General features: G+C 49.4%; 1 protein-coding gene across 1 annotated transcript; it reads left to right on the top strand.

Moving 5' to 3' along the window:
- The first annotated feature begins 467 nt into the window (after nt 1–467).
- Nucleotides 468–3779, top strand: LOC143806997 (uncharacterized). Its single transcript, XM_077288122.1, has 2 exons — nt 468–1300; nt 2425–3779. Exons 1-2 carry the CDS (start codon nt 584–586, stop codon nt 2479–2481), a joined length of 774 nt encoding a protein of 257 aa, XP_077144237.1. The 5' UTR covers nt 468–583; the 3' UTR covers nt 2482–3779.
- The last annotated feature ends 6344 nt before the right edge of the window (nt 3780–10123 follow it).

Below are 10123 nucleotides of genomic sequence, written 5' to 3'. Positions count from 1 at the left end.
TAAAAACATTTAAAACACTAGTATGGCTGAATAGGCCATAAGTAATTTTACCCGAGGGAATGAAGGAAGCTAATACTTTACAGCATATGTGAGACAGGAGAAATAACCAGAGAGAAAAAATTGCTAGGTATGCGGGTACACCAATCTTAGTCAAATCTACATATAAGAAGCCTATTGTTTACTGCCAACTGTGACCCCCTGAGTACTATGACAGGAAACATATACTCCAGCCTAGTATCTGGAAGAAATACATCATGGATCCTATTTTGTTCAACACAGCATGCGTGCGCACAGTTGGTAAGCAAATGAAAGCAGACCCCTATAGAAAGGTAATCAGGGAAATAGATATGCTGCAGTACTACAAAATCCTAGTTATTTGGATAAATGTATGCATACAGACGCCTTGTGGAAATACAAAGAATCAGGATCCATTGTCCTAAGGCTTGGAAAAATGCCAGGCCGGGGCGTGGTTTGCCAGGGGAAGGGAGCAGACGTGTCTCACACGAGCTCCTGTTAATTCCCCTTATTAAGCCTACTATTAATCTACTAAAGTGGAATTTTGGACTCCTGGGGCATTTATATCATGCCAGGAGCCAGCACAGCAAAGAAGGGATCTATTCCCAGCAAGATTGCAACAATTTGGAGCCAGAGAGGGGCTAAAGAGGATGGAAATCTGTCCCACAGAAAAACTCATGCCGGGTTTGTAGGGACAAATGAGTCCCATTCCCTCATCCAGCACAAGCTGAAAACTCGGGGCTCACCACCGCAAATAAAGCCACAGACCAGCGGATCATCCGCCGCCGACGCAGCCCTGCATCTGCCCAGCAGCGCAAGTGAGAGTGGCCGGCATGGAGCGGTGACACTGCAAGACAGGAGCGCTCTGAAAACCAAGATGGCGCCCGCGCCGCAGCTGCCGAGGATCAGCGTTCCGGGGTCCAGAGTGAAGCAGCAGCCAGCTGACAAGCCGCGGCTGCAAGCTGATGCGGCGACACAGAAGAGTGACGCCGCACAGCTGCAGAAGATAGACCCCGGACCTCACCGCACCCAAATCAGGCAGAGACGGGCGGACCCACAGCGGGAAGGAGAACAGGAAGCGGCGGCTGTGGAGAGAGCCGGGACCGGAAGCAAGATGGCGCCCGCTCCTCTGCAGCTTAGGATCAGCGCTCCGGACTTCATTCCAAGGAGGAAAGTGGCTGTTACAGCGACGGGGGAACAGGACACCAGACCGGAGATAAAAGACCGGCCCAGAGGGAGACAAGCAGACAGTAATGAGGGAGCCAGCTGTGGAATCAAAACGGAGGTAACAGGTGTCAGAGAAAGCGGTGAAATGCTGGCTGCTGGCTGGGAGATGGAGCAGGGAGGGGGAGATGTCTCAGCAGGGGGGAGATGGGAGAAGGATAGGAGCACGTCCCCCCCAATAACATATGGACTGAGCATTAACCCCATAAAAGCTCCCACATCCGGGAACATTATTAAAGCAGGAGACAACAACCAGCCCCAACACCGCTACTGCATACAGCTGCCCCATATAATTCAAGAGAGGTGTGCCACCCCTAAATCCCCCAATAGGAGCTTGAAAATCGCAGGAAACATTCAGGGGGACATTACCTACAGGGGCACACCAGACATGAGTCATTACAAGGATTGTGGCCAGTCCTCTGTCTCTTCAGTCACAGGAGACATACAGGGGGACGAGACCTGCAGGGATATGAGCCATTACAGTAGTGAATCCGACCAGTCCTCTGACACCCCAGTGGGTGATTTAATCAAACAGTTCAATTTACAACAAACTACGTTGGCAGAGGATCTCAGTCTGATATGTGAGAGAGGACTCAGAGAAATGATCGCAGAATTAACCCCCCATTTCACTTCTTATATAAATTCATCATATAAAAACACAACCATCTCAAGAGCCCAAAAAGAACAGGAGGTTGTAAAATGTGACTCAGATATTTCCTCTGACTTCTCAGAGGGGTTAAAAAATTTCCATTCTGAAGAACTTATAAAAATGACAGACTACTCTGATAGTGAGGACAGTGACTTTCACAATTCCATAGATTCTAACGCAACATCCACCCAGAGTTCCCTTCCAGGGTGCCCTATGGAGTCTGAGACTCATGTGCATACAAAACAAAGCCAAAAGAACCAGGACGAGAGACCCGTAATCCTTTCTCCGACCACTTCAATAGATAGCATCACAGCTTCCGATGACCATCCATCCGAAAGCTTTATGATAGACATATGCAGAGCTCTTTTAACATCAACAAATATCCTGAAGGGGGGTTACAATCATATTGGCTATGAACCAAAAATTCCCGTTTCTCCACAACCAAACAGGGAAAGAGCCTCCGAATCATTTATTAAACAGCTCTTCAAAGATTTTGCTCATTTTATTGTTGGTGACTCTTACTTTTGCCCTATCAGGGACAGCGGCACTCTGCCTCAAGAACAAAGGAGAATGGAACCCAGGGTCCAAAATGACCGTACCTCGCTTCCTGCTAAGACTGACATTCCACACGCATACTTGGACTCTCTGGAGGGGATACAGAAAGACATCACCTTCTTCAGAGATTATCTGGCCAATTATGAGGACCTCAGAAGAAAAGACAATATCAAAATAAGGGGCATACCTGAATCGATTCAACCTACACAACTAAAAGAGTATATTTCTAAAATGATCTCTCATCTGTTACCCAAAAGAGAAGGGGAAAATTTAATTGAGAAAGTCTTCAGAATCCAAAGGCCTCCATCTCTCCCTTCACATCTTGCCTGCGACGTCATTGTGTCCTTCTTCCCCACAGGGGTTAAAAACGACCTTCTGGGGTTGACAAGAAAATCAAAATCGCTCCCAGCCCCATATAGCAACTTATCTTTTTTTAAAGACCTGTCAAAAATAACGCTACAAAGACGTAAATCTTTTCTCCAAACCACCCGGAGTCTCACACACGCTGGAATCCGCTACCTGTGGACAAAGTCTTCCAACTTATATGTCAAACTTGCTTCAAAGGCGTACACCCTCTCAAGTCCAGAGGAAGGAATCTCGCTCTTAAAAAGAGTGGGGTTATCGTTTTCTACAATTCCACGTGACGCCGCTTCTCTGGCCACACCAGATGCATACCCTACTTGAAATAAGTACACTTTCCACTTAAATGTCTTACTAATACTGAACCGGACATTGCCCTCCAAGAGGTTCCTGGGTCACTTTAGGTAACCCCGGACCGGGCAGGTTTTCATGTTTTAATAAGTGCTACAGATTTCAGTTTTGTATTTCAGTTTGATTAATTATTTTTATGATAGAATCGGTGTTGAACTCAATAACACATCTATCTACTTCATAAGCACAAGCTCACGTATTCATACAAGAACTCTATTTCATGTTAGTATTCAGATCTTATGAAGCTACAACACATAATCATATATTTCAGTTACATAGTTTAAGTTTTTTCAAGAATACTTTAATCTACATCATTAGCTAATGTACTCACATAGGAATTCTGTTCACGTTTTATGAAGCTACAACACAATCTTAAATCTCAGTTTCATGGTTTAAGCTATTTCAATACTACTCTAGTTTTCATCATAAGTTTACATACACATGTAGGAACTCAGTTTCAGGATGTTTCGTAAAATTATGACTTCTATACGTTTGTAAACCTGCCTTTTTCCCCTATTTTCATAGGGTTTTCTTTCCTTATCTCATATCCCTTCCCTCCCCATCCTCTCCTTCCTGGTTTACCCTATCCTGTTAAAAATTGTTAAAATCCCAATAAAACTGTTTGAAAAGGAAAAATGCCAGGCCATGCATGAAGTAAATAGGTGTAATTCCATAGCAGTTGTAAAGATAAGTTACCCAAGTCCTGTCCCTCGGGAAAAAAACAAAGGAAGCCCTTTACCCCACGCGTATCGACGCTACTCAAGCGTCTTCATCAGAGGAAAAAGTGACACCCTACACGCTACACTCTACACTCTACACGCTACACTCTACACCCTACACGCTACACCCTACACTCTACACGCTACACTCTACACCCTACACAATACACGCTACTTGCTACACCCTACATGCTACACTCTACACGCTACACGCTACACGCTACACCCTACACGGTACACCCTACACCTACACCCTACACGCTACAATCTACACGCTACACGCTACACACTATACGCTACACGCTACACCCTACACTCTACACCCTACAACCTACACGCTACACGCTACACGCTACACCCTACACGCTACACCCTACACTCTACACCCTACACGCTACACGCTACACCCTACACGCTACACCCTACACTCTACACCCTACACCCTACACCCTACACGCTACAATCTACACGCTACACGCTACACACTATACGCTACACGCTACACCCTACACTCTACACCCTACAACCTACACGCTACACGCTACACGCTACACCCTACACGCTACACCCTACACTCTACACCCTACACCCTACACGCTACACGCTACACTCTACACCCTACACCCTACACTCTACACCCTAAACCCTACTCTCTACACTCTACACCCTACACGCTACACTCTACACCCTACACCCTACACCCTACACCCTACACGCTACAATCTACACGCTACACGCTACACACTATACGCTACACGCTACACCCTACACTCTACACCCTACAACCTACACGCTACACGCTACACGCTACACCCTACACGCTACACCCTACACTCTACACCCTACACCCTACACGCTACACGCTACACCCTACACGCTACACCCTACACTCTACACCCTACACCCTACACCCTACACGCTACAATCTACATGCTACACGCTACACACTATACGCTACACGCTACACCCTACACTCTACACCCTACAACCTACACGCTACACGCTACACGCTACACCCTACACGCTACACCCTACACTCTACACCCTACACCCTACACGCTACACGCTACACTCTACACCCTACACCCTACACTCTACACCCTAAACCCTACTCTCTACACTCTACACTCTACACCCTACACGCTACACTCTACACCCTACACCCTACACGCTACACGCTACACTCTACACGCTAAACGCTACAGCTTATACCCTACACTCTACACCGTACACCCTACATGCTACACTCTACACCCTACACGCTACACCCTACACCCTACACCCCACATGCTACACCCTACACTCTACACCCTACACCCTACACGCTACACCCTACGCCCTGCACGCCACACACTACACTCTACACGCTACACCCTACACTGTACACCCTACACCCTACACGCTACACGCTACACTCTACACGCTACACCCTACACTCTACACCCTACATCCTACACGCTAAACGCTACACTCTACACCTGCACGCTACACGCTACACCCTACATGCTACACTCTACACCCTACACGCTACACCCTACACTCTACACCCTACACCCTACACACTACACGCTACTCGCTACACTCTACACCCTACACGCTACACTCTACACTCTACTCCCTACTCTCTACACGCTACACTCTATACCCTACACTCTACACGCTACGCGCTACACGCTACACACTACACACTACACGCTACACTTTACACTCTACACGCTACACATTACACGCTACACGCTACACTCTACACCCTACACCCTACTCTACATGCTACACGCTACACGGTACATGATACACGCTACACCCTACTCGCTACACGCTAAACCCTACACGCTACACGCTACACTCCACACCCTACACGCTACACCCTACACCCTTCTCCCTACACTCTACACTCTGCTCCCTACTCTCTACACGCTACACACTACACGCTACACCCTACACGCTACACTTTACACTCTACACGCTACACTCCACACTCTACACACTACACTCTACACCCTACACCCTACACCCTACTCTACATGCTACACGCTACACGGTACATGATACACGCTACACCCTACACGCTACACGCTACACCCTACATGCTACACGCTACACGCTACACTCTACACCCTACACGCTACACCCTACACCCTGCTCCCTACACTCTACACGCTACACGCTACACCCTACACCCTACACTTTTCACCCTACACCCTGCACGCTACACTCTAAACTCTGCTCCCTACTCTCTACACGCTACACTCTATACCCTACACTCTACACGCTACGCGCTACACGCTACACGCTAGACGCTACACTCTACACGCTAAACGCTACAGCTTATACAATACTCTCTACACTGTACACCCTACACGCTACACTCTACTCGCTACACCCTACACCCTACACCCTACATGCTACACCCTACACTCTACACCCTACACACTACACTCTACACGCTACACGGTACACGCTACACGCTACGCCCTACACCCTACACGCTACATGTTACACTCTACACCCTACACGCTACACTCTACACCCTACACGCTACACCCTACACCCTACACACTACACGCTACACTCTACACCCTACACGCTGCACTCTATACGCTACACGGTAAACGCTACACGCTACACCCTACACCCTACACGCTACACTCTACACGCTACATGCTACACCCTACACTCTACACCCTACACGCTATACGCCACACTCTACACCCTGCACGCTACACGCTACACGCTACACCCTACACGCTACACTCTACACCCTACACGCTACACTCTACATGCTACACGCTACACGCTACACCCTACACGCTACACTCTACACCCTACACGCTACACCCTACACGCTACACTTTACACTCTACACGCTACACTCCACACTCTACACACTACACTCTACACCCTACACCCTACACCCTACTCTACATGCTACACGCTACACGCTACATGCTACACCCTACACGCTTCACCCTACACCCTACACGCTACACGCTACACGCTACACTCTACACCCTACACTCTACACCCTACACGCTACACGCTACATGCTACACTCTACACGCTAAACGCTACAGCTTATACCCTACACTCTACACCGTACACCCTACACGCTACACTCTACACCCTGCACGCTACACCCTACACCCTACACCCTACATGCTACACCCTACACTCTACACCCTACACCCTACATGCTACACTCTACACCCTACACCCTACTCTACATGCTACACGCTACACGGTACATGATACACGCTACACTCTACACCCTACACGCTACACCCTACACCCTACTCCCTACACTCTACACGCTACACGCTACACCCTACACCCTACACTGTACACCCTACACCATGCACGCTACACTCTACACTCTGCTCCCTACTCTCTACACGCTACACTCTATACCCTACACTCTACACGCTACGCGCTACACGCTACACACTACACGCTGCACCCTACTCTACATGCTACACGCTACACGCTACATGCTACACCCTACACGCTACACCCTACACCCTACACGCTACACACTACACGCTACACTCTACACCCTACACTCTACACCCTACACGCTACACGCTACACGCTACACTCTACACGCTAAACGCTACAGCTTATACCCTACACTCTACACCGTACACCCTACACTCTACACCGTACACCCTACACGCTACACTCTACACGCTACATGCTACACCCTACACGCTACACCCTACAACCTACACGCTACACGCTACACGCTACACTCTACACCCTACACTCTACACCCTACACGCTACACGCTACACGCTACACTCTACACGCTAAACGCTACAGCTTATACCCTACACTCTACACCCTACACGCTACACTCTACACCCTACACGCTACACCCTACACCCTACACCCTACATGCTACACCCTACACTCTACACCCTACACCCTACACGCTACACCCTACGCCCTGCACGCCACACTACACTCTACACGCTACACCCTACACGCTACACTCTACACGCTACACGCTACACGCTACACTCTACACCCTACACGCTACACTCTACACCCTACACACTACACTCTACACGCTACACGGTACACGCTACACGCTACACCCTACACCCTACACGCTACATGTTACACTCTACACCCTACACGCTACACTCTACACCCTACACGCTACACCCTACACCCTACACGCTACACACTACACGCTACACTCTACACCCTACACGCTGCACTCTATACGCTACACGGTACACGCTACACGCTACACCCTACACCCTACATGCTACACGCTACACCCTACACTGTACACCCTACACCCTACACGCTACACTCTACACGCTACCTGCTACACCCTACACTCTACACCCTACACGCTATACGCTACACTCTACACCCTGCACGCTACACGCTACACGCTACACCCTACACGCTACACTCTACACCCTACACGCTACACTCTACATGCTACACGCTACACGCTACATGCTACACGCTACACCCTACACGCTACACTCTACACCCTACACCCTACACCCTACACGCTACACTCTACACCCTACACGCTACACCCTACACTCTACACCCTACACCCTACACGCTACTCGCTACACTCTACACCCTACCCGCTACACTCTACACGCTACACGCTACACTCTACACTCTACACGCTACACGCTACACTCTACACCCTACACGCAACACGCTACACTCTACACCTTACACGCTACACTCTGCACGCTACACCCTACACGCTACACTCTACACGCTACACGCTACACGCTACACTCTACACCATACACGCTACACCCTACACTCTACACCCTACACCCTACACGCTATACCCGACATCCTACACCCTACATGCTTCACCCTACACGCTACACTCTACACTCTACACGCTACACTCTACATCCTACACCCTACACGCTATACGCTACACTCTACACCCTGCACGCTACACGCTACACTCTACACCCTACACCCTACACGCAACACCCTACACTCTACACCCTACACCCTAAATCCTACACGCTACACCCTACACGCTACACTCTACACCCTACACCCTACACTCTACACCCTACACGCTACACGCTACACTCTACACCCTACACCCTACACACGCTACACGCTACACCCTACACTCTACACGCTACATGCTACACTCTACACCCTACACGATACATGCTACACCCTACACGCTACAGCCTACACGCTACACGCTACACTCTACACCCTACAAGCTACACGCTACACGCTACACCCTACACTCTACACCCTACACCGTACACGCTACACGCTACACTCTACACGCTACACCCTTCACTCTACACCCTACACCCTACATGCTACACTCTACACCCTACACGATACACCCTACAATCTACACGCTACATGCTACACTCTACACTCTACACCCTACACCCTACACGCTACATGCTACACTCTACACCCTACACGCTACACTCTACACCCTACACGCTACATGCTACACTCTACACCATACACCCTACACGCTACATGCTACACGCTACACTCTACACCCTACACGCTACACGCTAGGGTGTAGAGTGTAATATGTAGCGTGTAGTTTGTAGCGTTTAGCTTGTAGGGTGTAGCGTGTAGCGTGTAGGGTGTAGAGTGTAGCGTGTAGCGTGTAGCATGTAGGGTGTAGGGTGTAGAGTGTAGAGTGTAGCGTGTAGGGTGTAGAGTGTAGGGTGTAGGGTTTAGAGTGTAATGTGTAGCGTGTAGGGTGTAGCGTGTAGCATGTAGGGTGTAGGGTGTGGAGTGTAGGGTGTAGCGTGTAGGGTGTAGAGTGTAGCGTGTAGCGTGTAGGGTGTAGAGTGTAGCGTGTAGCGTGTAGCATGTAGGGTGTAGGGTGTAGAGTGTAGAGTGTAGCGTGTAGCGTGTAGCATGTAGGGTGTAGGGTTTAGAGTGTAATGTGTAGCGTGTAGGGTGTAGCGTGTAGCATGTAGGGTGTAGGGTGTGGAGTGTAGGGTGTAGCGTGTAGGGTGTAGAGTGTAGCGTGTAGCGTGTAGGGTGTAGAGTGTAGGGTGTAGCGTGTAGGGTGTAGAGTGTAGCGTGTAGGGTGTAGCGTGTAGCGTGCAGGGTGTAGAGTGTAGCGTATAGCGTGTAGGGTGTAGAGTGTAGGGTGTAGCGTGTAGGGTTTAGAGTGTAGGGTGTAGCGTGTAGGGTGTAGAGTGTAGCGTGTAGCGTGTAGGGTGTAGGGTGTAGCGTGTAGTGTGTAGGGTGTAGAGTG

Source organism: Ranitomeya variabilis, chromosome 2 (genome assembly GCF_051348905.1).
Source record: "Ranitomeya variabilis isolate aRanVar5 chromosome 2, aRanVar5.hap1, whole genome shotgun sequence".
Classification (NCBI taxonomy): Eukaryota; Metazoa; Chordata; class Amphibia; order Anura; family Dendrobatidae; genus Ranitomeya; species Ranitomeya variabilis.
Note: the sequence above shows the minus strand (reverse complement) of the source record. Positions and strands in the feature narration are given on the sequence as shown.